This window comes from Lissotriton helveticus, chromosome 12 (assembly GCF_964261635.1).
Source record: "Lissotriton helveticus chromosome 12, aLisHel1.1, whole genome shotgun sequence".
NCBI classification, from domain to species: Eukaryota; Metazoa; Chordata; class Amphibia; order Caudata; family Salamandridae; genus Lissotriton; species Lissotriton helveticus.
Window position 1 is genome coordinate 21,726,778 of NC_136073.1, and position 22,474 is coordinate 21,749,251.

Sequence of the window (22,474 nt, forward strand, 5' to 3'; positions counted from 1 at the left end):
TTGGCTATGCCAATGCTTGTTATTTTATTTACCAAACCAAGATGATGGACGCCAATTGGAGCGGTAGCTGTATAAAAAAATAATTTTCACCTACTCAAAAATACTTCCTTCAACCCAGATCAGTACAACATCAAAATGCTGCTGGGCCGTCCCAAAAATGTAAAATATTTGTTTTTAAGGACCGCGAGGGGTTTGAAAGCAACGAAGGAGTAGGTGAGGGAAAGCAAGAGTCAATGCGTACAGGAGCAAATGACAACCTTGAGGCTGGGGGGAGGGTTAGAATAGCTAAAACATTTTTTTTAAATTAAGCTAGGGAGGTATAAGCATTGCACAGAGTGGGGGCCGGGGGGAGCAGCATGGGGCCCATGGGATGGGGGGGGCAGGTGTGGAACAATAACCAGCACATGAGAAAGTGCAAATTGAGGGAGGAGAGAGCAACAGGAGACCGAAAACTGGGTGTCGGTATTTGGGGGTTAGCAGCACACGAGAGAGAGCAATACAACAAATGCATTTTTGTGGAGTGCTTGAAGGTAAAGACTAAAGTAGTCCCTAAGTGTGAGAAGTGGAAGGAAACAAGTCAGCCAATCAAAAGGATGGTAATAGAGCAAAGCTTCAGGGGAGGGACAAACACAGGAAGGGGATGGCCAGCTGCAGAGTAAGAAGCAAACAAAAGAGAGTGACAATGAAGCCAACCTATTGTAAGTAACGGGCGGGCTCTAAGGCTCTCTAAGTTTTGGGTCTGGTCCACACGATGTCTTTCGCAAGCTTCTAAAAGCTACCTGTAGGCAAGACCTAAAGCAGTAAGCACCAGAAGGGGGCATGCAGGATAGGACGCCAGCGACACAGACACTGGCGAGGGGAACCAGTGCAGGATTGTTTATTGGGTGTCATCGATTCAGTTCAAATAAAGGATTTGAGTGACATCTGAACCCACACGTACTCAAGACGTGAGGACACTGGTTGTTCCTTCAAGGTACCCGTCTCTCCCACAAGGCCTGCCCCACACTCATGGAAAGTTGGTTCCACTCACCTTGTAGGACTTCATTTCTTGTTTCCGCGTCGGTGTATTCCATTAGTGCGGCAGCCGTGGCATTTTCCAGGTTGGTTAGGTTCCTCTGTAACATGTCCTATTGAGAAACAAGATGGATGTAGATTTTAGGATTGGAGGTCATGCAAGGTGGGGTGGGAGCAGGACCCAAGTGACGCTTTCCAAGCTCCCGTTAACTGAGAGCCACGGTCTACAGACTCTTTGTGGCAGATCCGCACATTTTCAGAAAAATGTATTGTTGAATTCAGCATAGTTTAAGTTACACATTTCTCTCCCTCATGATACTCCTCAGATTCCCCCAACAAGTAGCATCTGTGAGTCCTTGTTGTAGAGCTCTACCCGTCTAGATATGCTCTTGTCCGTCACTCTATGGAGACGCATGAGATATGTTGTGTGAGAGGGTTTATTTATTTTTATTTATTTATTTATTTCAAAGGTTTTATATAGCGCTACTGGACCCAAGAGTATCAGAGCGCTTTACAAGGATGGTGAACATAATGAGATAAAATTAACAATTAAGCGAAAAAGAGTTACAGTATGATAATGCATTCAACAGGGCTAAAGGGGCAAAGAAACAGAGAGATAAAATGAAGTGGAAAATGAATATTAAAAGTTAGGAAAGAGAGGGGGGTGAAGAGAGGGGTAGTGAGAAAATGGAGGGATTAATAGGGGGTGGGAAGAGGAGTGGACAAGGGACAAGGCACATGTTGCCTCATCTCTTGGTGTTTTACGCTCTCATGGACTTATCTGTATGATTGTGGTTTACTCAACGGAGGATCTGTATAGGCGGTCAATCTACACCTGGTTCAAGTAAGTGTGGTTAGACTGGTTGTAAGATGAGAGTCCTCCCTATAATGTGGCTCGGGTTAATTAAACTATTGACTAACCCATGTCATTTAAGGCATTGTGATTGAGTCGAGGCAATGACTCTTGTGCCCTCCTGAACACCTAGGCGGTTGGCTGTCAGCCTTTATAGCGCAGTGTATGCTGAGCATCTGTTACACATCTGGGTGCGTTCCAGATCTAGAAGCTACGGCTAATGGGAACATGCCACCCTGAGTTGCCCTTGATGTTGGAATAGGTGCACTGTTTCTGCTGTTCTTGGGTGCAACGTTCTTGTGTCGTCTCTTGGGCTGGGAAACATCCTTTACAACGCAACTTTGACCACGCAGTGCCTTTACGACGCAACTTTTACAACGCAAACCATTACAACGCATTGCGCTGGGGGGCGCTCTAGGATAGGGAATAGGTTTAATTTACTGTCCAACACCTTCCCTACTATCCACGGGGACTGGAGTTGGAATAGTAAATTAAACTATTCACTATCCAGCGCCCCAAAGCACTATGCGTTGTAATGGTATGCACTGTAAAAACAGTGTTGTAAAAGCTTGCGACGTAAAAGCATGCGTTGTAATGTCATACATCCCTTGGGCTTCATGGTAGAGGCGGGCGAGCCACTGAAGACTCAATTCTGGCTCGAGCCAGATGCCCGGCTCTGGCTTTCCATGAGGCTAATTGACACTCTCGAGCCAAAAGGGAGCCAAGCCAAGATGCTGTAGCTTCTGCATCACCTTCTTCCCCTTCCTCTCCAGCACCATAGGAGGCTTGGAGAAGAAAGTGCACCAGACAGATTCAGGGGAGGCTTAAAAGAAGGAACTCAGCACCCAGTTTGCAGGGGAGGCAGGCTGGAGGCATTCCGGTTAAATTGGAAGCACAGAGCCGGGTGGAAAAACAAAGACAGAGGACAGAAGCAAAGGATAGGAGAGAGCTGTAGGAAGGGACATTGAAAGAAAGCAAGAGAGAGCTGAAAAGAAAGGAAGCAGGAGGAAGAGACAAAAGCAGGGGTGCATCCAGGCCCCCTGAGATCCCTTCAGCGAATGGGGCCCTCAACCATTCAAATCTTCATGGGCCGAGCTAGCTCATCACTTACAAAGTTCTTTTAAATATGGGAGACTCTGAGGCCCCTCTTCATGTTCTGCAGAGAACTACTGGCCCTGGGAAACATCCTTTACAACGCAACTTTTACCACGCAGTGCCTTTACGACGCAACTTTTACAACGCAAACCATTACAACGCATTGCGCTGGGGGCGCTCTAGGATAGGGAATAGATTTAATTTACTATCCAACACCTTCCCTACTATCCACGGGGACTGGAGTTGGAATAGTAAATTAAACTATTCACTATCCAGCACCCCAAAGCATTCGTGGTAAATACCGCGTTGTAAAGGCATGCGTGGTAAAAGCATGCGTTGTAATGTCATACATCCACTGGCTCTGCTCTGGCTTCGTCCTTCCCATGAATTCCTTGGCTTGCCGACCTCTACTGGCTTAAAAATACAGATCAGACCGGCCCATAAGGCGATCAGGCAGTGTCTGAAGAGCTGGTCTAGCATGTCAGTGTGTGGGATGGTTTTTTGGCTGTTTGTGGGCTTGTTTTATGGTCTGCTTGTCTGGTATTTAGGTCTTGCCTGAAACCGTGCATGCTCTGTTTCTTGCAAGACATTTTGTTTATGGACAAGGGGTTTAGAGCATGCCTGTTGCTTACCATTTGTTGTCTCCACTGTCACTCTCATTTGGTTGCTTAACATTCGTTAGGGTGTATGGGCTTGTGTTTGTCCCTCCCTCGGAGCATGGACCAAGTACTTGTGTCCTGCTACTGTACACTTAATTGGGCTATGTTTTGCTTCTTGTCTAAGTACTCGACTACAGTGGGTGTCTTTTTTTTAGCAGTCTCCCTTGTGTACTTGTCCTCTGTGTTGCTTCGCCCTCACCCACCATTTTGATTGTGGAGAAGTGTGGCTCACTGGTTAGAGGAGGCAGACCTGGAAGCAGAGGTCAGCCCGGGACCAGGGTTCAATTCCCGGCTCGGCGGGGTCTTGAGTCCTAAAATGTCCATGGACTCGACAATTCTCGCTCCGGTGCCTACTCGATTCACGGGTTCACACTCTGCGACTCTGGGCAATAGCTTGCTTAATCTCCACAACGGCTCCTCGCGGCGGGATGCCTGGCTTTCACCTTGCGGATACCCTGCCGGGGTTATCTCACAGGGGAATACCAGGACGGGTTCCCTAAGCAAGCGCTTAGAAACCGCTCGGTGATTTGCGCTATATAAATTCCTGTACATTTACATTTACATTTACATTTGGTTCATTCTCCGTGTTACTTTACCACCCCCCTTCATGTTGCCTCACCCCTGCCCTCTGTCAGTTGTGCTTCAGGTCCTACCTGCTCAAACTCCATGTTACTTAATTCCCTTCCATATTGCTTCCCCCATCCGCACGACTTGGCCTAGTACGACATGGGGTTTCACAACTCACCTGGACAACCTCTCCACCGAGGAAGCGTGGGTGGGCAGCTTCTACGTGCAGTTGATCTGCAACCCACCCTGAAACTAGTTCATGACCGGCCACTTCTAGGTGAGACGCAAGCGCCTTGAGGCTAGGACCAGCTCAGACGTGCTAGTGTTTGTAGTCACCTATGTACAGCTCTGTTGAAAAGTAAAAAACAACTTCTAGCACCTCACCACTGTTGTTTTACACTTTTGTTGGCTACGCCCAGGACAGTACTGCTTAAAAGCTGTACTGGTGCAAAAAGCGGGCACATCTATTTTGCTGGGTGAACCCCTCCCTGCCTTCCTCTGTGTTGCTTGTCCCCCACTCCCTGCCTCCGCGTTGCTGCCACCCAGTGTGTGGCTTCAACCTTCCGCCCTACTTTTATTTTTTTTTGCTTCTGTTTACCAGTCCAACTCGAATCTACAAACAAAATGGGGAAAAAGGTTCACACCATTGTGTAGCCACGCCCAAGGTGCCTGAGGGCACCTACAAAATGATGGGGGAAGTCACATCGTAGACTGTTTTTAAATTTTTTTTTATTCATGCTGCACATTATTATTATTATTGATTTAATTTTATAAGGCGCACCGCTACCCGGAGGTTACCCAGCGCCATCGGACCGTCGCTAGCAGAGAAAGGAAACATTATTAGTTAAATAACCATGTTTTAAGACTTTTTTTCTAAAGTTCTTATGGTTTATTTCATGCCGAAGTGGTGTGGGGAGTGGATTCGGTAGTAAGGGGGCCAGATAGGAAAAAGACCGGCCACCCATACGGGACCGCCTGATCCTAGGGACTGAAAATTTGGCCTGAGTGGAGGATGGAAGATGTCGTGTTGTAAGGTAGGGATGGACTTAGGCATTCAGACACTGAGGTGCTGTGCCCATTTTAATTGAATGCATATAACACAGGGCCTTGAATTTAATGCGGTTCTCCATCCTCAGCCAGTGAAGGTCGAGGAGGGAGCCTGATATGGGGGAACATCCTTTACCACGAAACTTTTACAACGTGGTACCATTACCACGCAGGTTTTACAACGAAAGTCGTTACAACGACTTTCGCTGGAGGGCGCTCTAGGATAGGGAATAGTTTAATTTACTATCCAACACCTTCCCTACTATCCACGGGGACCGGAGTTGGAATAGTAAATTAAACTATTCACTATCCAGCGCCCCCCAACGCAAGTCGTTGTAAAACCTGCGTTGTAACGGTACGCGTGGTAATACCACGCGTTGTACCGTCATACATCCCCTGATATGGTAGGCTTTTCTAGGCACCTGGCAAAGCAGTCTCGCCACCGAGTTCTGTACTACCTGAAGCCTTCGAACCACCTCCTTGTTGGCTCCCAAATACAGGACGTTGCCATAGTCCAGCCTTGACGTGATCGGGGCCTGGACCACAGTTCTTTGTGTGGGACCAGGCAACATCCAGGGTATTTTTGAGCCATTTTAGGATGGTGAAGCAAGTTGAGGCGACCCTGACTGCTTGCTGCCTCATTGACAACTGATCGTCAATGATTATGCCTAGGTTGCGGACTATTTGTAGCGGCTGGGGGAGATCGCCCATTTGAGAGGGCCAATGTTGTGGGCCCCAAAGATCTTTGGATCATCATGGAGTCTCTGTTGCCCGGCTAGAATCATTGGCCAATTCCAAAGGTCCTAACGGGGAGAACTGTTTGCTTTGCCAATGCTTTTTACTGTTGATTTCCGTGATATTACCACAGAAATGGCCTGCAGCAAGCTCAAACCCACGCAGTCTTTGATACTTGGCTAAACCCCTATAAAGCATATCGTTACATGTTTACAAGTGGCTGGATTTGGATATGAGCTCGCTGATTGGCTAATGGGGGACACTTTGAATCTGGTGCCCGGGCCTATTTTTTTTTCCATTTCAGACCATGCTCCGGCCATTCAGAATCCAAGGCCTTCACAGAAGCACGTCCTGGCCCCTGACGTGTGACTGACTCTGCCCCATCCCCTCCCAGTCATCTGCCTCTGAGTGCTATCATGCAGGTCACAGGCGGACCCAAGAGGAAGCAGGCGCGGTCCTTCCGGTCACAATCTCGGGCTCTCTCAGCGCGCGGCCGGAAGCCGTGTCTGAAAAACAAGAATTATTCGGTATGATGACAGTGAACCGTGGTTTGTGGCTTCTGGAGTAGGGTGACCAGAATTTTAAAGCCAAACAAGCATTTACAATGCAATGGTCTCGGCATTATTAAAGGCAGAGCTATTGGCATTGCTCATGACTTTTTTTTAAAATCATAAATAAATGGCATTGTCATTCACAGTGCCAATAGCTTAATCGTTAAATAAATGGCATTGTCATTCACATTGCCAATAGCTTAATCGTTAAATAAATGGCATTGTCATTTACAATGCCAATAGCTTAATCGCTCGCAAATGCATGACCTATTGCATTTACACCCACACAGAGCCACACACACAGACCGAGCCACACACACACACACACACACACACAGAGCCACACACACACAGAGAGCTACACACACACACACACACACACACAGAGCCACACACACACACACACACACAGAGCCACACACAGAGGCCCACACACGCACACAGAGCCACACACATACACACACAGACAGAGCCACACACAGACAGAGCCACACACACAGACAGAGCCACACACACAGACCGAGCCACACACACAGAGCCACACACACAGACAGAGCCACACACAGAGCCACACACACACACACAGAGCCACACACACACACACACACACACACACACACAGACAGAGCCACGCACACACACACACACACACACACACACACACAGACAGAGCCACGCACACACACACAGACAGAGCCACGCACACACACACAGACAGAGCCACGCACACACACAGACAGACAGAGCCACGCACACACACACACAGACAGAGCCACGCACACACACAGCCGGGATTTCAGTAGAACATCGGCCCCAACCGTGGAAGTATTAGTCCACTAAGCTTTCAGACCAGACTTTATCATCATCAGAACACTACAGCAATCTTGAAATGCATAATAGCAAGCAATGGCTGCTGTCCCATAATGCAGACACCACCTCCTCTGAGCAACACGAACCAAACCGCAGGCCGGCAGCAAGGCCGCCCCAACAGACCCGGATCAATGCCGGACAGCAGGGAGCACGTCCCCGGGAGGCTGAAGGGCGAGGGACACATTACTGGGAAAGCACTGCAGAGTTCCTTGATTATCTCAGTTTTCAGGCAACAATAAAAGAGCACAGAAAACTCTGGTGGTTAATGCACTTGCTGGAGAGGGATTGGAGTGTTGTCCATGGGCAGTTTTGACTCATCTAAGGTAGTTCAGAGGGTTAATATGCTAGCTGCAAAGAACATGTACTATGCAAATCAGAGATCAGCATTTTATGTGGATAGCTCAGCGGGGTTACTGTTTTTGCCACATATCATTTTGTACCATACTGTTCATAAAAAAACGTTATAATCCAGGTTAGAAAGCTTTGCACAGGGTAATTTACTATGCTATAAAACCAATGTAACAGACTATGTTATGTGTTGTGGAACGCAGCTTTGTGACACCGCTCCCCCATTATTTGTGACGGAGCACCCCGACTGTAGTGGGCAGTCCCGCCGTGCACTGGCCTGACAATTTGCCCCGACTGCTTCGAGTTTGCAGTCCAGCCCTTGGGCTGCGCCCCCTTCATATCAGTTCACGGAGACCTCCAGCTGGTCCCTGGATAAGCATCCCAAGTCCAGCGCAGAGGAACGCCTGGAGACACCGACGGAGAGAGCGGTGTTCCTCATTTACCTGAGCTGCAGCCAGGTGAGGTGAGGCGCGATCCCCACATCAATTGGATTGTGGTGGGGCATCTGAACCTGAAAATCAAGTGATATGATTCCTTTTTATTTCTCACTATTTTTACAGCAGTAGCAACAACAAGGTCCTGATGAATGCATAGGCAATGTGCCTTTGATGCAGAAACATGTTGACCGTTTGCTGAGCAGATATTTTGTTAAATCTGTCACTTCACTATTGATTTTAAGATTGGGGAGCTGAGAGAAATCATTAAAAACTATACTTCTACTCAGTCCTACCTAAATTTTATCCTTTCACTATTCACTCTTTTGCACTGCACTTTTATGTTGTCATATTACATCAATACCGTTCACTACAAAAAGAAAGGGTCTTCTTACTCTTATTATCTATATGACTGTGCTTGCACTGTCTCCTGGGTAAGGAGAACCCATATGATGTAACAGTGGCGGTACAGTTAGACAACTGGTGGGAAAAATTCTCACCTTGGGTATGTGCCTCACGTGAATATGATGACAAAGTATCACGTGGTGTCACTGACTAATCTAGCTCACACCCCTCTTTTTGTGCCACGTCAGTAGTTGTTTGTGATTAGAGTTGATGTTTGACTCCTAAATATTTCTTTAGTATAAATTAGGTTACTGTTGGGGGCATATATTTAGTATGGAGTCGTTAAACTAGCCCTCGGACCCTCTTCTATGTAGTGTGTTATTTGCCCTGGATAAGCATCCCAGAAATGTCCCCACTGTAGCGTGGAGCAGGAATGCTGCTCCCCAGACCTGAAGGACCAGTGCGACCAGATGCCTGTCCCGCCAGCCAGTCACCTAGAACCACTCGGCGCCGTAAATCATCTCAGCAAAACAGCGTGCAGGTGCGGCCCAAAGAACGAGAACCGAGTGCAGGAAGGGGGTGCGCCGCCCCCCCCCCTCCCCACATACAGAACGGGGATTTCATAATTACGCCTCGACCGTCCATCTATCTCCTCTCCAAACCATGCCGAATCCGGTTAGAGCAAGTTAGCAGGTGGGACTGGGCAATGCACACAAATTGCTGGGTAACTATGTCCATCGCTACAGGTGATTAACCACCCAGCCCTCCATTCAAATTGGGGGGGGGCAGTATTCGGAAACCATAGCAATAGCGCCAAGTGAGCGGGTGCGACGACCCCTTTTAGGAGGAACAAAGACTCATTCAAAACTATCACCCACAGAGCCCCCAAAGGGTCCCAAGTGGAGTATGGAAACCACCCGTTAATTATATGAGTTTATGAAGTAGCCTGGAGAAAAGTTCCTACCGCCATGCGGGCCCCAAAAAAGAAAGGCCAGCTGTGCCACCTCGTCCTACACAGAACAGGTGTGCGGGGTTAGTGTAAAGCCACTCTACGCCCTCAGAAAGGGGCATCTCCATTTCACACCTAGAACAGGGCTGGTTCTGGCGTGTGCCCCCAAACAGTGACAAAACGACATTAGATCCCCCCACCCCCCAAAATGGCGGAGAGTCTGCTGCACAACCCCAGTACCGCACAACCTGTTAGATACTATTTTGGATGTATACCTCGCTCCCATCATGGCCTCGTAGCGCTAGATATCAGCATTGTTTGTCCACTGCATTAAAACGGAACGTTTTTAACTCCACAAATTAGATTAGCCGTGTATTCTTCGTGGGAATTAGTAGGAGATCTCCCGGTTTAAATAAGTAGTGTCCCGGAGGCCTGTTGTAGTGACCAGTGTTCTGCTCGATTCCCCCCGCTGCTTCAAGGAGCTACGCTCCTGCACACAGGCCGCCGCTCGCCATCTTAAACACGCCACAGCGTACCCGGCCGAAGGAGCACCGAGGGTGTGCTCTCACTTCGACCCCCCAGGACCTACCGTACCCCCATGAAGGTTGAGACCCAATGGAATACTGGTCACTAATCAACGTGCAATAATCCCCACCCACTGAACAAGGGCCCCCAAAACGTCTGCTCGGAGGGCCGCAGAAAGTATTTTGGCTGCTCGAGGACCCTAATTATACACTTCTCGGGGCGCCCTCTGTGCCCCCCTCAGTTTGTGCCCTCTCGGGGTGTCCTCTCTCTGCCCCTCACTAGGCGTTGGGTTGGTGGCAGCCTCAAGGCGCTAGAGTGCAGAGGCCTGGACGTGCTGCAGATGTGGAGGGTTGGAGGGGGGGTGCTCACTCACCAGTGCCGGACGGTCAGTGTCCCCTCTCCGGGGGTGTCCTCTCTGTGCTCCTCACTAGGCGCTGGGTCGGCTGCAGCCTCAAGGCGCTAGAGTGCAGAGGTCCGGACCCCAGGGCGGTGGAGGCAGAGGTCCTGCAACCCACCATCCCCTCTTCCGTACTCATCTCCCGATGTCCGACCAGGGAGCACCGATGACCGCCGCAGCTGCTAGCATGCTTTAAGCCTTCTCTGATCAGGCACCACTGCGGGGCCTTGAGGCACAATCGAGGCCTCGGCTCTCGCATACATCTCCGCCCCTCCCTCCAGAGATCATCTCAAGCCGCCGGCAGACCACGTCATGCGCTATGTAAAAAATTTATAAATAAGTAAATAAAACTCCGTCCCTCCTGTAAACACACTTTACTAGAATGGATTGCCTGTGGTCAATGTACTCCTCCGCCTCTCTTTAAACACCTCCCCTTTAAGGGGCGCCCAGAGTTTGCGTGTGGGCATTTGTCGTATGAGGTGGTCTGCACACAAAAATCTGCAAAGACGCTCATTAGGGCTTCCGAGAAAGACGTTGCTTCGTTTTTTTTGCTGCTACTGATTGCGAGAGTCCGTAGTCCGGCCTTCTCCATCCCCTGGCGATATCGAACCCCTGCCAGGAAACTGCTTACCGGGGCAGAACAAAAGCTCTCCTATTTGACTCAGCAAGAATCAGAGGGTCAAGGAGGGGCGGGGTAGTGAATACCTTGCGACGTCTGGATCTCAAACCCTAGCGCCCCAGCACTACAGTACACATGCCACGTGTGATCGTTGACAAACCTGTTTCTCCGCCTGCATCATTATGTCAAATGGAAATTGCGAGCGTGTGCTCACATTGAGAGGAGCTGTGGCTTAGTCAGGCAGAATAATGCATTAAGCAGGTTAACAGTGAACAACACAGTACTGAACACACACATCACACAGCTGCATGTCTGTCAGCATTCACCAAGTGTACGCTTAGATTTGCACGTCATATAGATATACGCACTGTAAGAGTTAGCCGAAGATTTAGAACTTCGAGCACAAGATATTCGGTGTTTAACTCGGAGAAAACATTTCAGCATCTCCGTTCTCACTCAATTAGGAGCCAGCAAATTGTCCGATTGGATTACCCTGGGTGATTCATCAATCCTCGGCCGGACCTAGGAGGGGACACTGCGGGCAGCTTACCTCAAAGGCGAACCCTCCCTGCTAAGCTACGAAGGAACTGCTCACTCCAGGGGGCGGGAGAACGGCGGGGAACAAGAACAGCATCGGCCGATCTAATCAGCGGGAGGGGGGCGGGAACAAAGGCACGGACAGCGGGAGGGGGGCGGGAAAAAGACACGGCGGGGATAACAGCAGCGGCCGACCTAATCAGCAGGAGGAGGGCGGGAACAAAGACACGGACAGCGGGAGGGGGGCGGGAAAAAGACACGGCGGGGAACGAGGACAGCAGCGGCCTACCTCATCTTAAGGAGCAGGAAAATGGCGGCCGCAAAGCTCCGAGCATTTTCGGATTTGGGGGCGTGTTTTGGCGTTCTGAGTGACGGATGATGTCACAGGTAGAAAGAACGCCAAAAACACGCCCCCGAATCCGAAAGAGACGGGGCTTGTTTGGAGTGACGCCTCTCTCCTCCATTGGCTGGCCTCCGTTTAGGAAGCCAGCCAATGGAGGAGAGATGGAGGAGAGAGGCGGGTTCAAGCCCCGTACTCAAAAACATAAAATCTCCTCCCGGAGACTGCGCAAGCGCAGCCTTTTGGTCCTCGACCTAAAAACGGGACATTTAATGAAAATTGAAGAAGGACTACAATTTTACTTCAAGCGAGCGTAGGGAATGACAGCAGAGAATTGCAGAACAGGCAGTAAGAACATAAGTAAAATGCAATGTTTAAACCCAGTAGCTTTCCTATTAATTAAATTGCATTGTTGAAACAGGTTCTAAGCATCCCTGCTTTGAAAAACATTTAAAAAAATCCCTTGCAGATTACAGTCCACCCTGGGACAGTCCTGACAAATCCGGGACGTCTGGTCACCCTATTCTTGAGGCAAGATTGAGGCCGGGGCAAGGCACAGACACTGAGGCACCGGGCATGGGTGGGATTGTGGGCGGCTTGGTGATGGCACCCTTTTGGCTGTCTGGGGCGGTAGGCACAGGGCCAGAAGGCACTTAGGGGCCAGGGGACATAGCTGCCTAGTTTCCCAGGTCCACGTATGATGTTCATCTCCAGTCCAGGGCTGTTCTTTGTACTCTGGGACTTGTAGGGGCTTATTTATGAGCCCTTGTATCACTTTTGCGCCGCAAGTGCGTCACTTTTTGTGACGCACCAGTGGAGTAAAAAGTGCGCCTTCTTACGCCATATTTACAAAGTGACTCGTCTGGGTAGATGCGTCACTTTGTAAACCCCTGCGCCACATTATACCTGCGCCATGTATAATGTATGCAAGGGGGGTGTATGGACGCAAGAAAAGGTGGTAGAAGTGACGCAGTGAAATCTATAACATTTCACTGCGCCATTTCTTGGATGATAATGCGTCAATATCTTACGCCTGCCTTATGGCAGACTGATGCAGGCCCTATCAACATGGGACTTGCCCATTGCTGGAGTTGCGTCACTTCTGTGACACACTCCAGCAATGCGTCATTTTTGCGCCTACAGATACGTCAGAAATACTGACGTATCTGTAACTCCTTGCGACATGATGCGTCATACAGTAAATATGATGCATCATTGGTGTCGCAGGGAGGGCGCAGTGAAAAGTGACGCATCTCTGTTTTCACGCAGCGATGCGTCACTTTTCATACATGAGGCCCGTAGTCCTTATGGACTACATAACTAGAAGACCCAGAATGCAAAGAAAAAAGCTGGACTGGAGCAACGCATCACGCATGGACCTGGGAAACTTGGAAGGGCTGAGGGGCAGCAGATCTGAGGAGCAAGAACCACATTGGTTGGTGCAAGCGACGAATGTGCCAATCGGCTCATCGCGTTTGAGGTCTGGAATCTCTGGCTGAGGAACCTGGTTAGCGCAGGCCACCTTCTGTCATGCCTCATTTTCCTTTGCAGAGGGCGTTAACTCCTGTTAATGCCTGGATAGTAGCCAATCCCGAGTGGGCTAAAGGTGCTAATATAATATTGGCCTATTTACCCTAACTCACTTACTGAGTTTCCTCTCTGCACTAAATGAGGGGATTCGTAATACAAGGGAGCTTCCTACCCCTGTATTAATGACTGTCTTTAATTTCTTATTACATGCAGCTTGTAGCTGTAATCAATGATGTAGCCACTCAACTGTAATAACTTATTACAGGTAAGTTCTGATACCAAAATGCCTGCTGCCAGAGCCAGCATCCAATAGGAACGGCAGGTCATGGGGCATCATTACAGCTGCGATCAGCAGAAAGGACATAGTTATGACAAGTGTTTATTTCATTTTCAAGCTATATGTTATTGCAGGAAAGACAGAATCTCTGCATGTTTCAACACCACAGTTTTTTCAAAATTCCAACATGCAAGAAACTGATCCTAATGTCTTTTGGCCAAAATTGCTGACATCCTTTTAGCATGTTTAATTTTGTGGTACATAGCTACTTTCCATTCTTTGTGTCTGCAAGTGAACATGTACCGGCAAGACACTAAGGAGCATATTTACAAGCCCCTATCGCCACCACAACGTCACTTTTACTGACGTTGTATTGGTGATAGGGGCTTCGCCTTATTTACAAGGCAGCGTTAAGTTTGATGTTTTGCAACTTCCATGTGAGCTGCATTAAGCAGCACACACAGAAGTTACAAAACACCATTTCAGATTGTTTATGTGCAGGTAGGGACACCTTCCTGCACATAAACAATATTCCCCTGCAACGCAGGCACCCCTTGCACTATGGTGCAAGGGTGTCTGCATTGGCTCTAGGTAGCTTAATTGGCATCAGTACACAGGAAAACGCAGGGCTGCGCCGTATCCTTGTAAATACGGTGCAGCCCTGCTTTTCAGAAGTGCGGAGAGCAGCGTTAAGCCAAGGAGGCTAATGCCACACTCCGCCACTTCCTAGTAAATATGCCCCTAAGGATTTAATAGGTTTCTGGGAATGGTGATGGTGTGACTATGTATTATAAGGAATAAAATACCCCCTGCCATACACTTAAAGGATATTGCAAGTCACCTCACACTTCCATGGCTTTATAAAACACCAGGGCTTCGGCCTCGCTCTTCTATATGGTCATGGAACTCCCCAGTGACTGCCAATACCCTAATACTGTGTGGCACAGGGCACTTTACCCTGTATATTAGTCAACTCACTTGTACTCATTTGATCAAAGAAAGTCCTCTGTATTTCGAACCCTGGCACACAATTTAAACACGAATCTCTACAGTAACCACACAACCTGCTGATGTATCAGACGTGCAGCTCCACTAACAGGTGGACACGGAGGCAAGGTTCCTGCCCCCCTTTGAGTCTATATTCTGTTCCTGGAAATAAAATCCGACAGTAATGACTTGTGTCGAAACCAGAAAGTCCACCCTTGCTTATTACCTGCCCAGCTCTAATTATACAGGTTTCTTCTCTGGCTAAAAATATACTTTCCGGCCCGGGGCACTGAACCACAGAGCTGACCCGTGAGGAGGAAACAACTGGCTTGTTGGGGAAGCGAGGGTGTTTGCAGTGCCTATAATTAGAAGACAACAGTGCTGACGAGAGAGATTTTCAACATTTTATTTGCAGCTCCAGAGAACAGTGCTGGCTTGGGTCCTTGGTGTCTCCATGTTCTTGGGGGCACTTTGCTGCCAGGCCTGGGTATGAAATGAACGCAGTGCATTTTGGGAATTGTAGTCTTGGTGCAGTTCAAGTGAACAATTCAGACTGACAATCCTTAAAACCATGATTTGTAAAAGGAATCCCAGACCAGGGAAATGTGTGTCCCCTTGACAAGGAGTCACAGCTAGTCCTAATGTCGTATAAGGACATTTAGAGAATTGAGGACACGCTTGTGTCTCAAATTGGTGACACACCTCACTCCCTTTCACCTCAAACATCTGGCATGAATGTGGCCACCTAAGGCATTCTGGGTGATGTAGTCTCGGTTTGATCCAATTAGATTAAGATGCCTGATAGCAATAATCTGTAGGCGGTAATCCCAGAACTGGAAAAGGCGGCTGTGGTGGGTTGGAGCTGTCTCTCTAGTGTCAGAAAGGGCAGTGGGGCTGGCACAGAGTCAGTCAGAGCTCAGATCTGGTGAAAAACAGCCCTCCCTTCACTTACATGGTCAGAAAAGAAATGTAGTGTCTGTCGAAGACCTCCAGCCTTGTAATCCTTCCTGCTGCCTCTCCCATAAACATGCAGAACCCCATCACCTGCTTGCCACCCCAGTCCCACTTTGAAGGATTAAACCCAGAATAGGCCCCACTATGTCTTCGAGTTCGCTTATTCCAGTCCCGGCTTTCCTTTCTCAGTGTCTTTGCTGTGTCATGTGGTGTCAATGGCATGTGTATAGCGCCTAGTCTGTCCCTGGTGTAGCATCGCAGCGCTTTCAATACTCTTTCCAAGCAGGCGTGAGGGTTTCTTCCCAGACTGGAGTCTATTGTGGCTTGTGAAGGTGTGAAGCCAGCAGTATGAATGTGTGTGTTAGTGTGTTCAGTGACACTGCCGCCGCAGTGGATAATGTGTGGGTGAAAGACCTGGGTGTTTGATGGGTGAGAGGGGGGGACAGATCAGACCCCCAGAGCGCACCCCCAAAACAGCGTCAGAACCCCTCGCAGAAGGATGTCTGGCTGAATGAAGGGTTTTTGCTATCTGCAAAAAGCGAATTGTGAATCTAGTCTCAGAGCCAAACAAAATTCATATTCACTAAGCAGATATGTGTATCCACTGCGTTTAGTTCTTTGTATTCAAATCGCTATTTTTTGGGCAAATCGATTGTTTATCCGCATCGCTGTGGCGGCTATTCCGCCGCAGCGCTAAGGGGGCGGGGCGGCCGCACGGCGGCAGCATGCTGGTGACGGAACCGCTCCGTCACCAGCCGCGGTTGAGCTGTGCTGATGACGGAGCGGTTCCGTCATAAGCATAGAAAGGGGGTAGGGTGGAGGGAGAGGAAGGGAGAAGAGGGAAATGGAGGGCTGGGATGGGGAAGGGAGGAGAAGCAGGTAGGGAAGAGGCTGATTACCAGCCCTGGCAGACTCAAGTGTTCCTGACATTATAACCAAGATCCAAGGCATAAATTCTATATGTTGTTAATTTGTATTCGTCCTTTACCCAGTTGCTCTGTGGAAAATGTGTCAATCTAATTTCAGCGTCAAAACTTTACAATCAAAAGCATCAAAATTCATTTGTTCTACACCAGGGTAAAGTCAAGCATCTCTTTGTTTGCCAAGACTAATTTCTCTCAAAAATGTTCAACAATCAGAGACTTTTTTTTGCCTTTTTTTTGCTGCTCCTCAGTTGGATGCAATTGACAGGCTTGGAGAGCACAGAAGTCTTAATTATGGAGTGCACCAAATACATATACATTTCTTGCCATTTCATTGATGTTTTCGGTAATTGAATAGACAATGACGTGTATGAAGCCTTACCGCCTGGTTCTGGCAGGCGGCCAGCGCGCCGTTGAGTCGCCACAGACCCTGGTTGGCCTGGTCGAGCTGAGATAGTAGGTGGGTCTCCTTCCTCGCACTTTCCTCCAGCCTCATCCGTAGGGTCCTTGCGTCCTTCTCCAGCTCCACCAGCCTGCCCGTCTCATTCCTGGCACGGGCCTGGCATTGTCGCCACCGCCATGCCGCGTCCGAGTTCCACACCACCACGGCCACCGAGACCACCACGGCTGTGGCCAGCAGCAGAAGCACGATGGACAGGCCCAGCAGCCGCAGAGCACTCTTGACGTTGGAAGGGTTCATGGCTGAGGGTGGTGGACGCCTGGGTGACCGGCCACCTCCACCGACCAACCTGTCCTTCTCCGCGGACACTAAAGGAAGGTGAGCTCCACCCTGGAACCGCCAGAGATATAAGGTTGGTCGACTCTGACGGCTGTGCTGCCAATTGTGGCATAATTGCTATGTCCACCCCTCTCTCGGATGCAAAGCCGTCCACTTCTCCTTCTGGCTTCCTGAGGAGGCGTAGAAGCTGCCAAAAACAGGCCGCCTTGTCCAAAATCACAAGGCTCACCGTCCAGGGAGGGGGAAGCTGGTGAACCCGGGTGGAAGAGCTTCTGACAAACCTGGTGTTTATTAGAGTGTTGTCCCAACCCCCTGCCTTGAACAGCACTTGGAACCTTCCAGGACATTAAAAGTGCCTCTTTTAGGGGATAACAGTAACTGTGCAAAGGACAACCCCCCCCTCCCCCCCACACGTCCACCATGTCTGGTCCTGGACGTGGTGGCCCCTCCGTCCCTGCACAGTCGCTCTTCAGCCCTCCAAACCTTTGGTGCCACTTGAGGTGGTGACAGGAGTTGGGACAGCTGTGCACTCCACTCAGGATTTCCTTTAGAAACAAACTCCCCAACATGGAGAGAGTGCAATTATAAGGGGACTGGTACACCCACAGAGCTTGGGGCCCCCACATTTTCTGTTGCTAACAATGCCTTCGCTTGCGGCTTCCACCAACTGGGGAAAGAACTGCTTCCGGGTCATGGGCTTGGTCGCCAGTTGTAGTATCCTCCCCAGCCCGGTACCATGTACATGAATTACGCCACACACGGAGCTCGGTATTACACGTCCTTATTCTCCAGAGTGCCACCGTTCACTGAAATGTACTGCGTCATGAATTTTATTAACCACACCCAATCACTTACGTCACTAGACTACGGAGTCCGTTAGGGGCCACAGGGGTCTCGCTCACTATAATACCCAAGACACTACACCGGTCTCTCTGCAGGCAGGACGGGGTGCACTATTCCTAGGCCCGTAGTACCCTCTGACGTGGGCGCTGCTGCTCACAGTATGGGGAACATCCTTTACAACACAACTTTTACTCCGCACTACCATTATGACGCAGCTATTAAAAACGCAAGTCGTTACAACGACTTGCGCTGGAGGGCGCTGTAGGATAGGGAATGGTTTAATTTTCTATCCAACACCTTCCCTACTATCCACGGGGACTGGAGTTGGAATAGAAAATTAAGCTATTCCACTATCCAGCGCCCCCCCCAAAGCAAGTCGTTGTAACGACTTGCGTTTTAAAAACTGCGTTGTAATGGCATGCGGAGTAAAAGCATGCGTTGTGATGTCATACATCCCACAGTATGAATAGTAGTGGCTATGCTCACCATTGTAGTGTGGTAATAGCATTCTACTGGCCCCTGCTGGTTTTGAACTATCAGATTGAGGGTTTTTGAAGGTGTGCCAGAGCGGCCCGTCTACACTGAAAACTTTGAGGCTGCTTCACTTCTGGTTTAGGGCCACGTCACTGTAGGTGTTCACATTCCGCCTTATTAGCATATATAAGATGAAAAACACCTCTTTCTAAAGCTGAGTTTAGCAGGACGGGGAACATCCTTTACAACGCAACTTTTACAACGAAGTACCTTTACGACGCAACCATTACAACGCAACTTTTACAACGTCTTGCGCTGGGGGGCGCTCTAGGATAGGGAATAGTTTCCAACACCTTTCCTACTATCCAGGGGACTGGAGTTGGAATAGTAAATTAAACTATTCACTATCCAGCGCCCCCCAACGCAAGTCGTTGTAACGACTTGCGTTGTAAAACTTGCTTCGTAAAGGCATGCGTTGTAATAGCATGCGTTGTAACGTCATACATCCAGCAGGACACATCCTCTGTTGCAGCCAGAAGCTTTTGTGATTTAAATAAAACATAGGAATTGGGATCAAAAATGCAGACGACGGCTGGGTACCTAGTAGTCCTTGTCCCTTGTAAACGCAGATCATAAGCACCCGTCTGGCAAATCTCAGCAAGCAAGCTCATAAGTAAGAAAGTCATGGTAGGCCCTGCAGAACTTAAAAGCCATGGACATTTTTTTAAACTAAGCAGGTATAATTCGTGAAGTTTTGGGAACTTCATCATGATACGCTTGTTACACAAATTCCCGAAATTATGCCATTACACCTCTTAGAAGCGTTTGAGATCGAAATGTGCAGCGAAAGCGATATTCGTGGTAAAAATTTAATTAAATGAAGGGTAACAACATAATGCAAGTGGTTGCTGTTTGCGATGCTTTCGTTGTTTTCCACTTTTTAGTCGTTTAAAACGAATTCTCTCAAGAAACGTTGATGCAAGGACTCATTTCATGCCAGAGTGTACCGAGAAATGGTGGATGGGCATTCAGCGTAATTAAGTATCATCTTTACGAAATTTCTTGTAATGCAAAATGTGCGGATGTATGACATCACAACGCATGCTTTTACTCCGCATGCCATTGCAACGCAGTTTTTACAACGCAAGTCGTTACAACGACTTGCGTTGGGGGACGCTGGATAGTGAATAGTTTAATTTTCTATTCCAACTCCAGTCTCCGTGGATAGTAGGGCAGGTGTTGGATAGAAAATTAAACTATTCCCTATCCTACAGCGCCCTCCAGCGCAAGTCGTTGTAACGACTTGCGTTGTAATAGCTGCGTCGTAATGGTAGTGCGGAGTAAAAGTTGCGTTGTAAAGGATGTTCCCCCATTGTGCTCACCCCAGTTGGCCATTGTAGCCTGCGTGTTACATGGAGATGCTTAGCTGCCAAACAGTCCATGCCGTGTGTGGCACCTTCAGCCAGTCCTGGCGCTTTAGCTAGTTGCATGTTGCATTCTGGGAATCGTTGTTTAGTTATTGACATTGTCTGTCCTGGTCACACTTTCTGACAAAGACTTTGGCTGAACCAGTCTGAGTGAAACAAAACAGCAAAGCTACCCCCCAACCAGAATCAGAAGTGACAGCTGGAATACACAACTGATGGCGGCAACTTTGGCATAAAGATGGGACGGGCGCTTCCAGCCATCTTGACCAGTTTTTTTCCACCAGGGTCTGTCCACGGATGGTGATGAAAAACCCTCTAAGCTGCGAGTTGAAGGACATTCTGGCATCTCCCCTTGCCAGGTTCAGGAACAGAAACCTGGGGACTTCGCTTGAACCTGCCAGGAAGGACTCCTGGGACTCTGCTTCCAAGGAAGGAACTGACCGACTGCTGAGGAGGGACATTGGAGATGACCTTGCATGAGGGAGATACTGCTCAGAAGAAGGGCGGTCATGTAGGAACCAAAGGCGGGCCGAAACATATACGTCTGCTGTGCCATAGGAAGGGTCAGCACCTCTCTACGGGGGTGAGACCCAGGTGTTCCCATAGTGCTCTGCATGGAAGAGTGCTGGTCCATGGTTGGTATTTGTAATCAGAAGAAAAGTGCTTGGTTTTGTCCTTTGTAGGAAGTGTCTTGGGAGAGGCAGCCCTCAGCCACAGTTCTCATCATGGCTTTCCAGTGTCCCGGCCTACTCCAGGTTCCTTACAAAAGGCCCCCCTAGAACCCACTGAAAGTATGGCTTGGTGCTATGATGAAAATATGAAACTGATTAGAAATGACCCTGATGTGGATTTGGGGCTGGCTTGGGTGACGTTTGGCCTGCTGTAGCCTTGGCCTTCTCGCGCCCCTCCGGAGGTTGCTTTCAACGCGTCATCTTCATTTGCTGGGCGGGTTGTGGTCCCGCCCTCCCCGTCGCGTGCTGTTATTGGGTGTCAGAATGTAAAGCATAATGTGAAGGACAGTTCGGTGGACAAATGGATGAAGGCGGCTGCAACAAAGCCTCTGCAAGTATTTTTTATTTATGATTTTTTTCCTCCATTCAGTGAGTCTGTTAAAATACCTAAAACTGTCTCAAGGCCATCACCTCTGTCAGAACAAAGCATCCACCTAAACCTTCCCGAGCACCCCCACATAAGTACAACATCCCGATCACCCTTCGGAGCCCAAGTGCCCCCGTCACCAAAACAGTCTTGACAGAGCTGCGCTGTATGCTTCACAACTGCAGATCTGCAGTAAAACATAAACTTGAAATCTCCGATACCATCACCCTTCACAAACTTGACATGCTCTTCCTCACAGAGACCTGGTTCAAAGATACCTCTCACTCTATGTTTGATCTCCTATTACCCACAGGTTATTCCATATTTAGGAATGACAGAACTGAAAACACGGGGGGCGGTGTTGCAGTCATCTTTAGAAACGCCCTCCAACTTAAGGCTTCTCCAAGCAGTTCCTCCCTCACCTTTGAATGCCTTTCTCTGGAGCTTCAATTGAATCACCGTTCACCGCTCAGATTCCATATCATCTACCGCCCGCCTCGTAGTGGCCCTTCGTTCATAGAAGATCTCACTGACTTCATCAGCGACCAATACACACAAAGTGACAATCAGACCTTCGTGGGTGACTTCAATCTCCACTGGGGCGTACAGCAAGACTCCTCTGCGAGCTCTCTGGCCACCTTCCTCTCCACAAACGATCTTATCCAACACTGCATTGAACCAACACACTCTAAGGGCGCAATCCTGGACCTTGTTATTTCTAAAGCAGCCATACTGTCTACCACTACCCCAATTCATGTAGATTGGTCTGACCACCACCTCATCCCATTCTCTCTCCAACTTTCACACTCCATAACTCTTGGCCAACCCAAGAGGGCCATCTCCTGGTTCCGTGATGCCAAAAATATTGATGTCGGTCCCCTCTGTGAATCTGCTTTACTATCACTCCCAAAGCTAGACCCGAGCATAGCTGTTGACGATCTCACCTCCCAATGCCTCACAGTTCTTGCAGCTGAAATCAATAACATCGCTCCACTCAAAAGCAAAAGGATCAGGCCCACTCCCTCAGCACCTTGGTTCAACAAATCCCTTTATGAGGAAAGGAAGCAGCTAAGATTCCTGGAGAAGCAATGGAGGCAAGTGCCCTCCACAGACAATTTAGCCTTGCTTCGCACAGCAAGATCAAAGTACCACAAGCATATCTTCCTTGAGAAAGCGGCGCATTTCAAAGCCCTCCTTGACTCCGCCAAAAATAGACCCAAAAAACTATTCGATCTCATCAAGATTCCGAGCTGCTCTCCCACATCCTCCGAGGTGGAGGATTCTACTAAGAGAGCAGCGGATTTCGCTACTTTCTTCGATGAAAAAGGGAAATCACT

At 48.9% G+C, this 22,474-nt stretch overlaps 1 protein-coding gene across 1 annotated transcript in view; it reads right to left on the reverse strand.

The window, feature by feature from the left end:
• CCDC194 (coiled-coil domain containing 194) overlaps positions 1–17,406 on the reverse strand; it is a 29,242-nt gene extending 11,836 nt beyond the window's left edge. Inside the window, exons 1-2 of the mRNA XM_078669050.1 lie at positions 16,939–17,406; positions 1,031–1,127 (exon numbers count right to left, since the gene is read on the reverse strand). Coding sequence (XP_078525176.1) covers positions 1,031–1,127; positions 16,939–17,256 — 415 coding nt within the window. The 5' untranslated portion in view covers positions 17,257–17,406. The remainder of the gene's footprint in view (positions 1–1,030; positions 1,128–16,938) is intronic.
• Between the last annotated feature and the right edge of the window lie 5,068 nt (positions 17,407–22,474).